The sequence below is a fragment of the Prunus persica genome, chromosome G8 (assembly GCF_000346465.2).
Source record: "Prunus persica cultivar Lovell chromosome G8, Prunus_persica_NCBIv2, whole genome shotgun sequence".
Lineage (NCBI taxonomy): Eukaryota > Viridiplantae > Streptophyta > Magnoliopsida > Rosales > Rosaceae > Prunus > Prunus persica.
The window spans coordinates 11,222,886-11,241,550 of NC_034016.1; the positions used below are offsets into that span (position 1 = coordinate 11,222,886).

Genomic DNA, 18,665 nt, shown 5'->3' on the forward strand with positions numbered 1-18,665 from the left:
AAATCCCACCCTCGGGGAATGTAGCTTGTGTTATAAAAAAAAAAAAAAGGAAAATTTTTATCACGTTGTGCTTTGCGTATTGGTTTTGAGAAATGCTTTGTTTGAGGCTTTTGCTATCTTTTTTTTTTTTTGACGAACTGTTTGGGTTGGGCTAGTTCAGCCCACCTACCCATGAGCCCACGGACCTATGGATACCTCTTCATCTTCATCCAATTCGGCAGCCGCTCCACTCCATCAGTTCTCTAACCTCTTTCTTCTTCTTCGAAATTCTTCTTTAAGCCTCTCTCTATATGGAAGTCACTGGAAGGCTAGAAGATTGGGTACAAAGTGAGAAGTTAGCGGCGTTATAGAAATGAAGGTGAGGGTGGTGTGTAGGAAGCTGTACGATTACGTTCGCTATGATCTGAAAGAGATTGCATTTCCATCTTCGCTGCCAGACCCTCCTCATATCAAGAAGCGCCGCAAGCTCACATGGAATGAGCGGTTCTTGGTACGCCTTTCTTTGGTTCTCATTACACAAGTTGTGGGCTTTGCAGTTGATCAAATTCATACCCAATTGATTTATTTATCTAATTCATGATTATTTTGAAGTAATAATAAGTAGAGCTTGATTGATTGTTCATATACTTTATGAAGTAAAAGAAACAAGTCCCCGCGTACTCTGGATTGCTTCTGGTGAAAGCAGTACTGATAAAAGTGTTATTGATCAAAAGCGTTTATTTAAAAATGTGGGTTGGGTTCAATTTTTAGAATGCTTTGACATTCAAGGTGCTGTGTGTCAAAGTTTATATTTTGTTTCTGACCATCTGAGCTGGTGAAATATTTGGCTATTGTTTCTTTTATTCTTCTTTTAGGTTTAGATAGAGTTTTTGTTTTGTTTTCATTTGGATATGAACTTGTTTCAATGCTTGGAATATGTTAAAGCTCATAATGTGTGGTATTGACATGAAGGATGGTAATTTATACCTTCTTGTATTGGCTGTCAGGTGTTGAAGGAGGCTTCTAGGCTGTATGCTGCCAGCTGGGTTCGGGATATTGGTCCTGAACTGCGACCTAATGATTTTAAGGATGAAGAGAGTGAAGATAAACCTGGTAGACCACAGGGCCCGGCTAAAGAGAAAGAACCCTCAACATTAGAGGATCTTGGTAAGTAATGTCAATATTATGCTACCATATCAATCAATGTCATAATTATAACTTAATCAAAAGCCTAGTTGTTTTACATGGTGTATGCATACAGATGACTATGAAGATGACTATTGATGCATAAGAATCTTTGCTTTTGGTTTGTTGATTTGAGTCACATTTAGTGTCATGTTATATTTATACGCAAATTGGCATAAACAATAATAATTAAATCCTTTCAAATATTTTATGTGCACCAAATCTGCTGTAAGTACTTGAACTCAGTAGGTTAGAAAGTTACTTTTAAAAGTGGTTTGTATATCCAAATAACTTCGAAACATTATACTTATACTTGCTTCATCATGATTGAAAGTGGTTCATCTTTTTGAGATAATGCACGGATGATGAAGTAAACCAGTTTGAGCAACAAATATCGTAAGGGTGGAAAATATAAAGCAAATACTTATGTTATATGGCAGTTCTTTCAGGCTGGTTTTGTGTCTGGATTTACTGTATACTGTCTTTTGCCTGTGTCTCTAAACTTCCGTTTCTCCTTTGACTGTGTTTGAAATCTTTGAGTTTTAGAGTTCAATGGGTTTGAAATCTGATTATGTTTAATGTTTTTGTCTGGCAATAAAAACTGATAGCTGTGGCTGCTAGAGGAGGAATGGAGACATTAAAGCCTGCTCTACAGCGTGTCTACATGACAAGAGCTTCTGCATATAAAGATGCTCTTCAAAGTTTTATACATGGGTACCAAGAAGGAATCCAGCAGGTTATGGAGAAAAAGGAAGATTCTAAATCTGAACAGGAAAGTGATAAGCCTGATAAATCTACTTAACATCTTCCTGCACAGCTACTTAGGTTTCCTCCTGCACAGCTACTGAGGCAAGTTATTGCTGCACAAGCTAGACACAAGTTGTCGAGCTTTAGTTTTAGCTCAGTTTTAAGAACATCTGCCATGATCATTCATTTGAGCGTTCAACAAATGTGAATATAATGGAAATTTTAGTATATTTCTCTTTTGGACACACCTAACACTATCTAGTTATTCAGAGTTTTGTACTTATATGTTCCTTTTCTCTTAACATGTGATAGAAGCCATGTTGACATGCCTCTAGCTGTAGAAAATCTTGATTGTTGGCAAAAGTATCCTACATAGCTGGCTGATGGAGTAATTATTGAGTGCGGTTGCCACATTGGCCAGCCCTACAACATGCTCTGCGCATGATTGGTACTGCCAGTTTCAGTTTCTGTAGCAAGTAGTGTGTTAAAGAACACAAACAACAGCCCTTGATTCATTTTCCTCTTCATATTTCTTATTGTTGGTCTTTTTGTGTTTTGCTGGCTTTTGTCCTGGGAGTACCACACAACAGAGCAAGCTTTATTGTATGCAACTTACGTTTAACCTCGTGCAGAAAGCACAAAATATAAAAATGGTGGGCATAAAAACGGATGAACTGAAATGAAAGGGTGGGCATAAAACAGATGAACTGTCAACCCCAACTGAATCGGACTGAACCGGCCGGCTTGCTTTGGTTTTTAATGAAAACTTTTTTCTAATGAAAATATAACTTCCCAATATTAATTAAAACAACATTTGTAGCCACCACCACTTGGCTTAGGGAATTTTTGGATTCAAGAGAGAAGAGTAAGAATTTTAGGGTTGATGGGAGACATTTGTTGCAAATTATCGTAACATCCGTAAAAAAAAAGGTTATGAACAAAATTCAAAAGAAATACCACAGGCACATGGCTATTAGGACTATTCTACAAAAGTTATATATCTCCTTTTCCTTTTAAAAATAAAATAAAAATCAGCTTAACAAGATTGCTTTTTACCTTTTTTTTATTTCTTTATATTTATGAAATCATAGTTATGTTTATGCACGCGTGTCAAACAACGAGAAAGATAATAAAAGTACATCATGAGTTAAAGTAGTGAATAAAAATACTCTATTTTTATGTTTTATATATATATATATATATATTTATTTAAGTGATCGTCTAAATTACTCCATATTAATCTAATTTACCTGTAGCAGAATTCGAACTTGGGTAAAAAATGTGGGCTTATTGGCCTGGCGAACTGGCCAAACCTAACCCGCGTTTACTTTTACATTCCAATATTGGTAAAGTAATAAAACCCTAAAAGCCTTTATTCAATTATCTTTGATATATTCACCATGATTCATGCTGATGCATGATGCAACGAAACCATCACCATCAATTTCACCATTTCCAAATACACACGTAACATCAAAATACACAGTTAATTTTCGAACACCATTTCTAGAGAGGCAGAGAAAGCTCAATTCGCAAACACCAAATTCAGCAATAAACCGTGCCCAATTCACTTGGAAACTGTATAATCTCAAATTCTCGATCCCCCATACAGATTACTCTCCCTTATGCGGTTAGCTCTCAAGAAATGGCTTCTTCAGAGATAGAGGTGGTGTCATCGGACTCCAAAACCCAGAAAAACCCTACCGAGGTGCCGGTGGTCGACGTCTTCTCCGCTTCTGCTTATGGCGATTTTCTGAAACTGAGAAAGTTTGTCGAACAAGACGGTGCCTCTCTCTCCAACCCTGACGTCCATGGCTACTACGCCCTCCATTGGGCTGCTCTTAATAACTTCCCCGATATAGCTCAGTACATAATTGAGGTATTTATGCCGTTTCTATTTCTGTGAATTTGCTTGTTTTTCTGTGTTGGGTTTGTAAAAGAAGTTGAATTCTGTGGTGGGTTTGTTAGGAAAGATTGAGTTATGCAGTGGGTTTGTGTGAAAATGTTGAATTTTTGTTGTTTTGGGGTAAATTCTGGGATTATGTTTGGTATAAGAGCTGGCTGAGCTTGTTTGTTGTACGTTTGGTATTGGATTGCTGCATTGTGTAGCGCTGTCGGTTTGACTTGGATGAACATATTTTTTATTGATGTTGTCAAAGCATGGTGGCGATGTCAATGCGACTGAGAATATACAACAGACAGCGTTGCACTGGGCAGCTGTGCAGGGTGCAATTGCGGCGGCGGATGTGCTCTTGCAGAATGGAGCTAGGGTTGAGGCTGCTGATGTAAATGGATACCGGGTAATTTTCTCGTTTACTTTCTCTTTTCAAATGCATTTTCTTTTTATTTTTCTTAATTCCCTTTTGGTTGAGTATTGGCCATTTCGAATAAGATAAGCCTGGTATTTGATTATGCAAGGATTATGAAATTTTTTTTTTTTGTAAAAATAATGAGAGAGACCCTCATTCCGTGGATATAAACCTGCTTCTTCCTCACTTCTCAACACTACACCACCTCTCCAATCTCAGTTCTTACTTCTTGACTTCCGCCCAAATAAACTGGGACTACCCAACAATTATTTGCACCAAATCCTCCACAACCATATCTTCTGTTCATCTGAAATGATACATCTCTCTCTACCTCAGAAGAATCTCCAAATTATGGTCCTCTGTGACTTCTTGGAGTTCTAAATGGTCATATCACCAGCCACCACCTTTGATTTTTGCAAAAGAAATTAAAGAAGCTTGATGGTTGAAGAGCAGAGGAGAGAATTTAGGATGAGGCTGAAAAGGAAATTCCCTGAACGATGCTCATCCTGTGATATCTATTTTGGTTCCCTATGTCCTGCTCCTTACTCTTCTGACTTAAAGTAGTTCTCAATAGTTTTGTCCTACTCTTCTACACGTGTTTGTGGGAAATGCATGTGTTATTGATTTTTTAATTTATTCAGTTCATGTGTCTGGGTTTATGTTTATTTATGTTATTTTCTTTTAGAGGACTTTTAACTTTCAGTTGATTGAGATTGAGATCATTTTGTAAGCACTAAACAATATGAACCTTTAGAACCTTGATTCCACCATTGTATTTGGACGGAGATGAAGAATTGAGAGTGGAGAGGTTGGATGGTTTACGTAGGCGAGGAAGGAAGCAGGCTATTCATTGGTCATAAGTCTTTGTCATTAGTTTTGCTTAAATTAAGTATTGGCCATTAATGAGATCAAACGACTGAAAATGAAGTCCAGTCTTCAACACAAGTTGCCATGAAGTATATACATATCTAAGAAATTTCTTGTTAACAGCATTGTGGATAACCAGGCCTTTGCACTGCAGGTTGACCGGCACTGTGTTGCCAGACATCCTAGAAATGTTTACTTGCTAGACAATGTGGAAAAGAAAAAAGAAGTTTATGTTACCGATGAATCTGGACCAAACAGTCAGGCTAGAACAAAGATGATCAATGGTCCAGATTCACAGTTCGGCAACAATAAGCATCTTATGCTGCCAGAATGTCTAGCAAGAGCATTTTCTGTTATATGCATACACAGACATACACATTCATGGCTATGTTAGTAACAAAAAATGTAGGAACTTATTATTGCCTTATCGATGATTACTATATTTAGTATGATTTCTTTTATAAAGCCACTATTATGTTATCATGCATGCAATGGATATGTATTGTGCCGATAGTTCTCTTTTTTCATAACTTGTTTGAATTACTGCAGGCAGCTCACGTTGCTGCTCAATATGGGCAAACATCTTTCTTGAATCACATTGTTGCAAAGTATCATGCTGATTTTGATGCACCTGATAATGAGGGGAGGAGTCCTCTTCATTGGTATGCTAAAAGGCCATTAACTGTGGCATATTGACATGGTTTTCGTGTACATAGAAATTCTGTGACATTGAAATCATGCTTTTAATCATTCAATTGCTCCAGTATCAACCTGCAGTCTCATGAATTAAATTTGTTCATTCTCAAGTAGTTTTCTGCATATGTGGTAAGGAGTGTATAAATGATTGAACTAGTTCTTTATTGTTTATACTGAAAAGGGGAATAGCTAATTTTTATGTACCTTTTTGTATGTACACTGTGATAGACTCTAGTGGGGCTTTGGTCTGCTTTATCTTTTCCAATTATGTTGATTGGTCTATTTTGATCATTGGCTGAGCCTAAATGTGACAAAATTGTCACATATGATTAGCAAAATTGAAGTCATTGATCAAATTATGATGTTCTTTGCAGCAATCTTACATATCTGGAAACATGAAATTTTTTGTTGTGAGATTCTCTACAGGAAAATTAATCATTATGATACTTTCAACCAGGGCTGCATATAAGGGATTTGCAGATACAGTTAGGTTACTTCTGTTTAGAGATGCAAGCCAAGGGAGACAAGATAAAGAAGGTATACTAAATGTGCTTGTTCATTGTGTGCTTGTTAGTTTAATAGTACAATTAAATTTCTACCGTAGCCGTTTATGCAATGTGTCAAACTGCCTATGTAAAAGAGAGTGGTTATGCACGTTTAGTGGCGGGTACCAAAAAATGCTAGGTTACCTGTCAATAGTATTTTATCAACTTGACCCAACTCATATGGTTTTGGTTGGATTAGAATTTGGATGGTTCCTAATTGCCATAATTTGTACTTTTCTTTTTGAAGTCTGAGCCAAATTACATTTATTATTTTAAATGTTGGCCTGATATGCAATGGTTAAGAATTCTGAGCCCAATTTATAGTTTTATAACCCTTTAAAGAAGATTCTAAGGCCAATTGGCCAATTTAACACATGAAAACAAGATCAGCACAAGTAAATAATTATTATTCAATCCAAAGCCTTAATAAATTAAAGAACGGACAAAAATAATAAAACCAGAAACATAAAAGGGGTAGCACCATCACTGCAATTTTTGAAGATAAATCTTATACAATCCAAAGCCTTAGAAATTTGTAGTACAATAAAATGCCAGCAAAAAATTAACAGGAAGACAAACCGCTGTATGCCTGCATGCACTTGCTAGTGACACATGCTCACATCATTCCTTCACTTTGTGGTTTTTGCTTTTTCAATTGAAAAGAGTTTCAGCCCATGTTTCTATACTCCTTATACTTAATTCTTTTTCAATGGTTAATAAATCTGTCTGCCAATCCTCAAGAGAACCATCAATTCCAATCATGCTTTATGTTAAAAATGAAATTGCAACTTCTCAATGACTCTTTGTAACTAGTTGGTTGCTTATTTAGTCTTTTGTTTGATATTTTTCTTTTAATCGTGCTTTTGTTTTCGGGGTTATTTTGGTGGTCTTCTTTGTGGTCTGATGACTTGAGGATCCTATGCTATTAGGTTGTACCCCTTTGCACTGGGCTGCTTTAAGAGGAAATGTGGAGGCTTGCACTGTTCTTGTTTATGCCGGTACTAAGCAGGAATTAACGGTGAAAGACAATGCTGGTTTTACTCCTGTTCAGATTGCATCTGATAAAGGTCATCAGCGTGTCGCTCTTTTCCTTGTACGTAACTTTATATATCTAGCACTCCTGGTAGATTTCTCACAACCAAATCTAAACTGGACTTGAAAATTAGATATGTGAATATAAGGTTCTGCTAGTATGGGGTTGTGTTGTGGGTTCTCATTGACACCATTGTCGTCATTCACATTTTCTTTTCTTTGTTCGGATTTTTCAGTATAATTTATGGTACATACACAAGGTAAACAAATTGGTTAGTGGTTCTCATGTTCTTTCCATAACATACGCACATGCCTCCCCAAAGGTTGAATTTCCATTCATATTATAGGCTTGTTTCTGGAACAATTGCAGAGAGTCATATGTATCCTTTTATATAAATTCTAGTGATGTGTAGGTTTCTCATGTGCAATAGAAATGCAAAACATTATTTCAATTGAGTTTAACATTTTGTCTTTGAATGGGAAAATTGTATTTTAATTTTTAAAGAGTTGATAACTTAATTTAATAGGAATGATTACAAAGTACTTTATAATTATCATCGGTCATGTATGGTGCCTAGGATTGGATAGGATTGGATAACTCACTAGATTCAAGGTATGTTGAACCTTGAATTTTGTGAGTTATCCACTCCAATCCAATCCTAGGCGCCAAATGTGGCCATAAGGGTTTCAGGTGAAGTAGACTAATTTAAATATGGCTTGGCAACCCCCTTCCAGTGGATTCATTAAAATCAATACTGATTTCTGTAGGAAGGGATCTCAATGAAGCATTGCAGCAGGGGGTATAGTGGGTGGGTTGCTGGGTTTGTAGCACATCTGGGGAATGGTCAAGTCTTGGATGCTGAGCTATGGGGTATATATTGTGGTCTAAGACTCTAAAGTTGGCCTAGGATGTGGGGTTTAAGCAAAGTAATTTTGGAGGCAGATTCTGTTGCCGTTCATCTCATCTGTCATGATGTGAATAACCTTCAGCCTCTTGGCTCAGTTAGTTTGGGTTGCCAAGAGATAATGAATGAAGTTTGGGACTGCAAAATAATCACACTTATCGGGAAAGGAATATGGTGGTTGACTGGATGGCTGACTTGGGCTCTAAGGCTGAGTTGGGTCTAAGTCTTTTCCAAGTGCCTACTCCTAGTGTTAGGTCTTTCCTTTTTGAGGATATGATTGGTGTTTGTAGGCCTCAGGCTATAGTTAGTTTAGTTTTCTGAATTTTTGAACTCCTCTTTACAGACCTTGTTGCACCTCTCACACACCAAAATAAAAAAATAAAAAAATAAAAAAATCCTTGCAATTTAGTAGAACTGGAGATAAGGGTAGAGGGATAGTTGGTAATATACGGTAATGGTGATACTTTCAGGATTTTCAGTTTAGTCCATAAAAACTGAAAACTCAAGAACATTTTTTACCTATAAAAATTAGAGCAAGGTAGATGGAGTGGAGAAGTGCGTCTAGGGTGTTCTGTTGATATGTACATTCAATCTTGCACAATTATGTGGCCACTTGGTGCTGAAGATAGTAGGCTTGTAATGTAAAGCTAGACTTCATTTCTGATTTAAATTAGAGAAAAGAAAAAAAAAATTACATTCTTTACATGGTCACAAATATTGCAGAAGAACAAAAGAACATTTGAGGATGTGATAAGGCAAGAGATTGACCATTTGTGGACAGGGTTCGATTCTGGGCTTTAGTTTTCTTGGATTTAGGGACAAGACCTTTTTGCAATTTATTTTATTTTATTTTATTTATTTCAGATTGGAATGCAGTTCGTTTTCCTTTATAGTTTACAGTATTGGGTATTGCCAGTTCTGTTGATATTTTTGGTTCAAGTAGAGGGCCTATTCCGTTTTAGCTAGTTGGGTTTCTTGTTCAAAGCTCTATGCACTTTCTATTTTTCCAATGAAAGTGTCCCCTATAATAATTATTAAAAAAAAAGTGGCTCCATGATTTATGCTTTTTCTGTACTTCGGTAATGCTCATGGCTAATTCTCCTGTGGCCATTGTTACTGAATTTCTTATAAAAAGGATTATTTTTGTATTTTATGCAGGCTAACCAGCAGAGGGCTCACAGTAACCGTTGGAGAGACAAATTTTGCAGTGGGAAGATGGCAGATATTGGTTTCGCTCCTATCTTGTTGTGTACAATAATCTTTCAAACAATTCTCTTTATGAACTCTGTCCTCGCAGGTAGTTAAGCTATGATGTTCCAGTTTTCCTTTAGATTGCAGATAGATTTGTGTTCCCTCGCCAATCATTCATTACTGACTTCATACTTACTCATGTTAGCTCCTAATCTGACAAAGGTTACTGCTGCTGTTGGCCTTTGGGGATGGGCTGCTATTTCGTTAGCTGTGGGTTCGCTAATTATGTTCTACAGGTGCAGTAGGTAATCCTTTTTCTAGAAGCCATAATTAAATGCCAATTGAAATTTTGTTTTTATCTTTTCCGAAATACTTATTTTGTCATTGAGCCAGTAAGAAAATTTGAGCTCACATTGATACTTGAACATATGGTTTGGAGAATTTGGTAGTCATTTAGCACTTAGGGTTGTTCTTTCCCAACCACCAGATAACCCCCTGATCCTATTTTGGAGGAACCTAATATCTTTAATACATTTCCAAGTGAGATTACCAGCCTGGCAAAGTTATGCTTTAATGATACATGTCCTTGTATGTCTACCGCGGTTCTTCCGTTCTATCTTTTATTCTGATATCATTAAACAATTATCTACCACAATTGGTTGCAGTAAAGATCCAGGTTACATAAAAAGAGCAGGGGAATTCAGCAGTCATACAGACACAGAGGTATGCAATGTTTCTGTTTAGTCTATTACCATTTCTACTGTCAAATAGGAAAGAAAGTTCATTATAAGTAGTTCTCAATGAAAGAACTTCCCGAAGTAAGGTTATGTAGCAGAATTCAACAAGGAAAAAGGTTGTGTAGCAGAAAAACCATAATATCTTTTTTTATTGAAGCCATCGATGTCCATAAAACAAAAGGTAGTAGGTATGAAACTTGATTGGAACTTAGATTAGGTTGATAGTTTGAATATCATCTGATGACAACATTATTTTACTCTACGCTTGGTTCACTTTCAACCAGAGAAAATCAAGGAGAGAGTAAAAAAAATACATAATTTTTTAAGAACAATAGAAAGGTAAAATAACCAGAAGAAAATAAAATTTTGGTAGCTTTTGTTAGTACGGTCAACCTTTTCTTCAAATTTCACATATTTTGTAGAGAATCTTTTCTTCAAATTTCCCTCCCTATCTTTCTCATCTTCATTACTAACCAAAAGGTGGAAATCAAGGGAATTTACTTATATTATGTTCTTTCCTTCTTTTCCATTGCTAAACCAAATGTGGGGTTAGGTCTCATTTGAGTAACGAACATAATTAACCCAACGAATTTGATAAAGCTTTGCTGATTGAGGAACAATGCTTCTATTGAATTGTAAAAATACAAACAATTTGAATATGCAAAATTTTTAAATATTACTGTCAACCGGAAAAGAGACCATCAAATTATAGTTATCGTACCTAAGCAAAAGAGCATCCATAGTGACAGCAGCCCACCAATCTGCATAAATGTAGAAATGTCTATAATAACACTGGGAAGAAAAGAAATCAATGGAGGTCCTATATAGCCAGAGCGAATTCGCGGTGCCGCGCTTAAATTGAACTCATAAAACTCCACATCCTTCCCATGAAAATTTCAAAGATCCTTCTATTTCTTTCCTACCACACAGCCATCATTCTGCAATTACATAAGACTTTCATCTTCTTCCCCAAACTCGAAGCTCGATTCTTATTTATTAAGAACAAAAGGATGTGTTATTTTGGAATTAAGTAAGACAAGTCAGTCGCCATTATATAGTTCAGGCATAACTTTAATGCAATAGGGCATTGAAGGAACCATATAATGCAATTAAAAATAGCTGAGACACCTACATGCACGAAATTTTGAAACCTGCATATTCAATATGATAAAGAGATTGTTCTCTGTAGTGTTTCGAACACAGCTTCAGATGGGGTTTTGTTGATTCTTACTAGTGTAACTGCACTTTCTAATAGCGTACTGACATTTTTCAGGATCGTTTGTTGAATATTGATTTGAACAACAACTCTGTATGGATGGGAAATTGGTCTCAACTTTGTCCCACTTGCAAGGTTAACTTTAATGTCCTAATTGTTTTCAAAGATGATACTAAACGTAATAATATTTTTGGATACTTCTTTCTGGTACATATAATTATTGCATGTTTGATTAATATCATATTTTCTCACATTCTTTTGCTTCAGATAATTCGGCCTGTTCGCTCTAAACACTGCCCCACATGTAACCGATGTGTAGAACAGTTTGACCATCATTGTCCATGGATATCTAATTGTGTTGGCAAGGTAAGTAGTGCTAACTTCTTATCTTAGTTCAAGTCAATGTAACTTTGTTATGGATTCTTGAGGTCCCATTAGCTCACTACCTCGCCATTATGCTTCTTGCAGAGAAACAAGCGAGATTTTTTTATTTTTATCTGCATGGGAACTTTGACGTCGATAATTTCTGCTGCCGTTACAGTTCAAAGTATGTGGGTAGCAGACATTATAAGCTTTGCGATGCTTATTTTATTTGTGACTAGATGACAGCTGTCTTTTCATGATGCAGGGATTTGGAGTTCAATGCCAGCATGGAGAACAGAAGAAACATGGATTCATCATCTGGTAGTTCAACATCCTAGTGTTGTTGCTTTTCTGTTTTTGGACGTTATTATTTTGGTTGCTGCTACAACTCTGACGGTGGCACAGGCAACTCAGGTAATTGATGGAATCCTCACTACCTGTATATTAACTTAATATAGCAAAGACAATATGTGGTCCTTGGAAAAAAATTGAACGTTGCATCTTCTGATATGGGAAGTATACACTTATTTTCCAATTACATCTTCTTGGATGGGAAACATGCACTCCTTTTCCTCTCTAAGTGGATTAACTAGTATGCTGTTGCAGTCAATGATCTGATTCAGTTCGTACGGTCTATAATTTGGAAGAAAATATATATATATATAAATTTTTTTTTACCTCTTTTTCCGTCTTTATTGGGTATTTTTTTGTTTGATTATTGGCGGGATAAAATAGCCATTAAAGAACCTGTCTAAATAATGGGAAAAGAGTGTGGGAGCAGATACCAACGGACGAGTAAGTTTAGAGAAGCAGAATTGGACTGCCTTAATTACAAGCTTACGTATTAAGTAATTTGTAGGAAAGTGAAGGTACCATACATGTTCTTGAGTTGTGTCCCTTTTAGCATCATGTAAGCGAATGCTAACTAGAGAAACGAAAATGGCTGACATGGATTAATGAATCAATTGGATGATGCAAAATATGGCTTCACATCTCTTTTAGATTTAAAGTTAATTTTCCTTGCTTTCTTGTTCCTTGACTTTGGTATGTTTTGATTTTTGATCCCTTCATAAGTCGTGAATTTATACAAGATGTATTTACAATTATCATCTTTTAAACTCCTTCAAAGTAGTAAGTATATATAGATAACGTAGTTTTCATATCTGTGAATCAGATAGCTCGAAATATCACCACCAATGAATTGGCGAATGCTATTCGTTATGGGTATCTTCGTGGTCCAGATGGGCGGTTCCGGAACCCATATAACCATGGGTGCAGGAAGAATTGTGCTGATTTTCTTATTCAGGGCCACACAGATGATGATGAAATTGCTTGGCCTCCATTGCAGCAAGTTACCAGTTAGCATTATGTGCTCTCCAGTGTCTTAGGCCGTGGATGATGCTGGAAATTCCATCTGTACCTGCTTGTACTTTTTCCCACCATTTGTTACCCAATTTTTATACATGAATCCCTGGTCATTTTACTGGTACATGCTCCATTTCCAGTTAGCCATATGTACAATTGAAAAAAAATGAAATAGAAGAGAAATGAAATCTTTTTATTCTGTAATTGTGTTCCTTTTCATAATTCAAGAAGCAGCCTGTGTACGTTTCTGTTACGTTCAACAAAAAAACGAAAAAAGGTAATGGGGTTTTTGGAGACACATCTATATGGTGATCCTAGTGTCGTACCAGGTCCTGTCTGGACTGGCCCTCCCCCCGCTTTGGTCAAGCTCAATTGTGATGGTGCATGGGTGGCTCAAACAGGCCGCGCGAGGGGTGGGTTGTGGGGGTGTTGGTTACGGGATGGCATAGGTTGTTTCATTAGTGCGGGAGGCACTAAGGATATGCATTGTGTTTCTGCGTTGATGGTGGCCGCAAAGGCAGTACGGGAAGCTTTAACTCGATGCTTGGAGTGTGGGTATGATAAGGCGGCGGTGGAATCAGATTCACTTAGTTTGATTAACATGCTAAACCATGAGGTCGCCATGGACTTGGAGATTGAAGGGATTTTATTCGATATCCAGTGTTTGACTAAACATTATCACAAGGTAGAGTTTATGTATGCTCTGAGAAAATTTAACCAAGCTGCTCATTTGATGGCAGCCCATGTTTCTAGAATTGGTGGTAGTCACAGCTGGGATCTTGTTTGTCTTGAATGGCTGTTTAAGTGCCTAGCCCAAGATGTAAACTGTTCTGTTCGCATTTAATAAATTTTTCTCTCTTTGACCAAAAAAGAAAAAAAAGATGTCAAATACCAACATCAAATTTAAATATTAATATAAAAAAACATCAAATTTAAATTTAATGGCTGATGTGGTAATATGCATTATTGTAAAACTCTTTATCCAACCAAGATGTCAAATATACATTTTATTTTATTATTTTTAAAGGCAAGTGTGCTCGGTATTTAAGAGTAAAATATTAAATAGGGTTAAAAACTATACATGGAGGAGGAGAGAAGGAAGCAGGCTCAGCATTAAAATAATAATAAAAAAGGAAAAGACGTCTCAACATGTGCGGTCGTCATTTTTGACGACAAAAGTGAAGGACGTCAATCCAGCTAGGGTTTGGCATCATGGTTGGAAGACTTAAAATGTCATTTTTTTGGGTTAAAACTTGCCACGCTGGAATTGGCATTTCAATTGAAGATGCTCTTAGTTAAAAATATCGACTTTGCCAAATTATATTAGCATATTAGTATTAAATAAGGTTAACTGGTGATTTGACCCCCGAACTTGTACCTAGGTTACGATTTACCCCATCCTTTTTAGAAAATTAAGGACCCAAACTAATTTTTTTCGCCAATTTGCCCCTGGACGTCAAAATCTACCACTTCCCATCCATCATGTCGTCAAGTTTGAGGTTACTTTTGTCATTTCGTGTCTCGTCCAAGATACCAACTTGATGGCGGAGTGGATGGGAAGTGGCAGATTTTGACGTCGACGGATAAATTGGAGAAAAAAATTAGTCCGAGTCCTTAATTTTCTAAAAAAAAAAAGAGTAAGGTGTAAAACGAAACTTAGGTACAAATTTAAGGGGCAAATCACCAGTTAAGCCTACATTTTATTTATGTATGTGAATTTATGGTCTCTTTTGAGATACTATTGTTTTAATAACATTGTAGATTGGCTATTGCTAAGTCGTAAAGGGGTGTTTGTATTGAAAAGCATAAAGATTCACATTACGGATCAGTACACGTTAAGGTTCGCATTTGTACTGGGAAAAAAGTGGAAGAACCACTAACGATGTTAGACATCTGAGCAGTATCAATGACCTTCACATTGAACTTTTGAATCAGATACACAATCAAATTGGAGAGCTACCCTCCAGTTGCAAGTGTCAAGCCTGCCAAAGCCCCTATATCATTTTCAGCCCCTATCCCAAATATAAGACACTCCTCTCCAGAACATCAATGAATTGCCAAAGTGATAGCTAGGAATACAAAGTAAATAAATTATCATAGATAAAGGGAAAAATTCAAATCTAAAATATAGGCCGAGCAATGCATACATATCTGAATAAGAATTTAAAGCCATTGACTATATATTCATACAATCCCAGCATGATGAAAAAAGGAAAGGATTTGGGATCAATTAATGTCTAAATTAGAATTGACATGAATTCAGACCCGAACCTTCATGGTTCACATGCTAGAAACCTTCAATGTGTTGTAACCAAAATGATACAATATAACCCTTAATAAATGCAATGTAATGCACAGCTGCATTGGGTTGACCTTCAATTGCGCCTTTGCATCAGTGAACAATGGTTTGCATGGGATCTTTTTGTTGAAACAGAGGTTCTCCTATTGTCCCATACAAATACAACAGAAATCAAATTAAACAGAATTAATGCCAGAAATTAAGGATTCAAGTGAGAAGGCATTTTCACCTCCTACCATACGCACAAACCACTGAAATGCCTTCATGGTCGTCAAAGGTGCAGCAGTTTCAAATTTCATTGTCCACAGATGCATATTAATTTCACAGTGATCCTTTTATCAACGGCAACAAAGCAGGATCCACTTCATCTTTCGACTGTAAATTAACTATTAACTCTGTTGTTGACGCATCTGCAGAAAAACCCTTCTCTACCATTGTTTGAATAAGTACCATCGCCCTTGATGTCTGTTTATTATGGATGAACCCTCGGATAATTGTGTTATAGGTGCAATCATCAGGAGAACAGCATTTCTCTTCCATTTGGATAAGAAACTTTTCTGCTTCACTTGTAAGGCCCGTGATACAGAGTCCAGTAATCATTATAGTGTATGTCCTCACATCAGGTCGAAAACCTTTTGATGATAAACCACAAAAGAGATCCCTTGCAGATTCAATTTTTCCAGTTATGCACAAACCTTCAATAAGAATACTGTAAATCACAATATCAATATCCAACTTCTTCGCTTCCATCTCTCCAAACAATTGCATTGCCCTAGAAAGTTGTCGGTTTTTACACAGGCCATCCAGTAAAATAGAATAAGTTTGAACATTTGGAAGCTGGCCACGAGCTTGCATCTTGGAGAACAACTTTTGTGCATCATCTATTCTACCCACTTTGCAAAAACCGTCTGCAAGAGTGTTATAAGTAATGGTATTTGCAACCAGTCCCTTATGAGACATATCCAGAAAAAGCATCATGGCCTCATCTATATTTTTAAGCTTACAATATCCATTTATCAATGTGTTATAACAAACAACATTAACCATCTGTCCCTTGCTAAGCATTAGTTCAAAAACATTTTGCGCCTTGCCTGTTTCTCCTCGCAAACAGTAACCATCCATGAGTGAAGTGTACGTAACTGTATTAGGATCAATATCTCTTTGAATCATCTCAACCACGCCTTCTGCTTCCACAACCATTCCCTCCTTACAAAGTGTGTCTACCAAGACGCTGAATGTGAACACATCTGGAAAGATATTTTTACTCACCATTTCATTCAACAACCTTGTAGCTTCTTTCCACTTGCCTAATTTGCAAACTCCATGAATCAAGGATGTATAGGTAATGACATTTGGCGCAATACCCTTACACATCATTTCTGAGAAGAGGTTTAATGCATCATCAACTAGTGTATCCTTACAAAGACTGTCGATGATTGTGTTATAGACAACTAGGTTAGGCTTGCAAGGCCCTTCCTCCATCTTCCTAAGCAATTGAATAGCTGCACTGTTGTTACCTTTCATGCAAAAGCCCCTTATTATTGTGCCATAAGTAACCACATTAGGCTGACAATTACCTCCCGCAATCATTTTGTTGAAAATTCCTGCCGCCTCTGCCACTCTATTCTCAAGAAGAAAGCCGTTGATCAGAGAGTTGAAGGTAAAGAAAAGACATCTGGTTCAAGACCAAGTTTGAAGAAATTTCCCAATACAGATAAACTAAACCCCATTTGGTTTAGATGACAATAACAATTTATGAGAATGTTTGGAGTACAAACATCAGGTCCAATTCCCGACACATCCATTGGGTTATACAATGAAATGACGGCCGAATAATGTTTCAATTTCGCAACTTGACCCAATATTTGAGTGAAACGAACAATTGAAGGCGGAGGAGGCATTTGAAGCATTCTATCAAACACATTGAAAGCATCCTCAACAGTTGTGATTTTGGGTGAGTTTCTCACTGGCTGCTCTAGTTGGATTCTTGTAGATTTGATTTGTTTAGAAGGTTGAGAGTGAAGGAAAGCAAAGTAATCGTCGGCGAAAACAACAACAGTGCAGTTAGAGTGAAGACAAGGCATACCTCTCCGTCTCCTGCTGGTGCAATAAGAAGAAGAAGCAGCTATATTCCGCATCATCATCTTCAGCATCCCAGTGAGTCAGTGAGTCTCAGCCAACCTTCAACATTTGGGAAGCGAGACCAAATCTCGAAAGGGAGCGGCGGAGCTCTCAAGTGCGTGGATGATGATCCAGTCGACAAAAACTTTGTTTCGATGAGTTTCGAATTAGATTTCCTTTCTAATTGCGTTTATAGGCAACAAAGAGAACAACGCTATGTCGGGAAAGGGTTGGGCTTTTCCTTTTTTCGTCATTTTTACCAAAAAATTATTTCAGTGGGTTAATTCTTACCAATGAATTAAATAGACAGGGTTTCGGAATTATCTCGAGTCCTCAATGAATTAAAAAGAGAGGGTTTCGGAATTATCTCGAGTCCTCATCAATATTTTTAATTTGAGTATATTAGTAATTTACCCCCTGAAATTGTACTTAACTTTTCGATTTGCCCATATTTTTTTTTTAAAAAAAATTAAGGATATGAACTCTTTTTTTTTCTCCAATTTCACCCATACCTTCTAAATCCTCAACATTTTATCCAATTTTCGGTTAAATTATTTTATAAAATTATTTTTTTGAGAAAAAATTGAAGAAAAAGAGTAAACCTAGAGCCAAACCCCCCTTCCCCAACTTGAAGAACCCAATCCTCCTTCCCCTTCCTCCTCCATTTCCCTTTCCCTCCTTCCCTTTCCATCTCCCCACCCTCAGATCTCTCTCTCTCCCCAGCTAAGACGCAGACCCTAACCTCATGTTGGCGTGACTTGTGGATATTGACTTACTTTTCCTTACACACCAATAATTCCTATTATAATTGTAATTGATTTACTTTAATTCCTGATTTCCTACTGTAAATGGATTTAGGAATTTATTATTTACTTGCCCATTCAGGTTTTGTTGTATTATAAATATGACCTCATACAAGGAGAAGAATACACAGAAAATTCCCACAAACAAATATTCTCTCATAGTTTTCATATTTTAGCATGGTATCAGAGCGGCGATCTTGGGATTGCTGGCTCTAGTTTTTAAACCCTAGCCGCCACCATGGGGGAGGATGACTCTTCTAATCCTCATGGCAGTAGCACTACTGCTTCTTCCTCTCCTTCTCAAC

General features: G+C 36.8%; 2 protein-coding genes and 1 pseudogene across 3 annotated transcripts; 2 read left to right on the forward strand and 1 right to left on the reverse strand.

The window, feature by feature from the left end:
* On the forward strand, positions 218-2,256 carry LOC18768759. Its single transcript, XM_007199999.2, has 3 exons — positions 218-490; positions 987-1,146; positions 1,773-2,256. The coding sequence occupies exons 1-3, from the start codon at positions 353-355 to the stop codon at positions 1,964-1,966; spliced, it is 492 nt and encodes a 163-aa protein (XP_007200061.1). The 5' UTR covers positions 218-352; the 3' UTR covers positions 1,967-2,256.
* Positions 3,292-13,336, forward strand: LOC18768727 (probable protein S-acyltransferase 23). Of its 2 annotated transcripts, none has more exons than XM_007199718.2 (13): positions 3,292-3,790; positions 4,071-4,211; positions 5,637-5,749; positions 6,241-6,320; positions 7,258-7,421; positions 9,424-9,562; positions 9,662-9,761; positions 10,122-10,179; positions 11,467-11,544; positions 11,677-11,775; positions 11,878-11,956; positions 12,038-12,186; positions 12,947-13,336. In XM_007199718.2, the coding sequence occupies exons 1-13, from the start codon at positions 3,557-3,559 to the stop codon at positions 13,133-13,135; spliced, it is 1,623 nt and encodes a 540-aa protein (XP_007199780.1). In that variant the 5' UTR covers positions 3,292-3,556; the 3' UTR covers positions 13,136-13,336. The 2 variants fall into 2 exon arrangements, with proteins under 2 accessions (XP_007199780.1, XP_020425788.1); XM_020570199.1 differs by having other exon boundaries at positions 3,334-3,790; positions 9,662-9,752.
* On the reverse strand, positions 15,239-18,217 carry LOC18768000 (annotated as a pseudogene).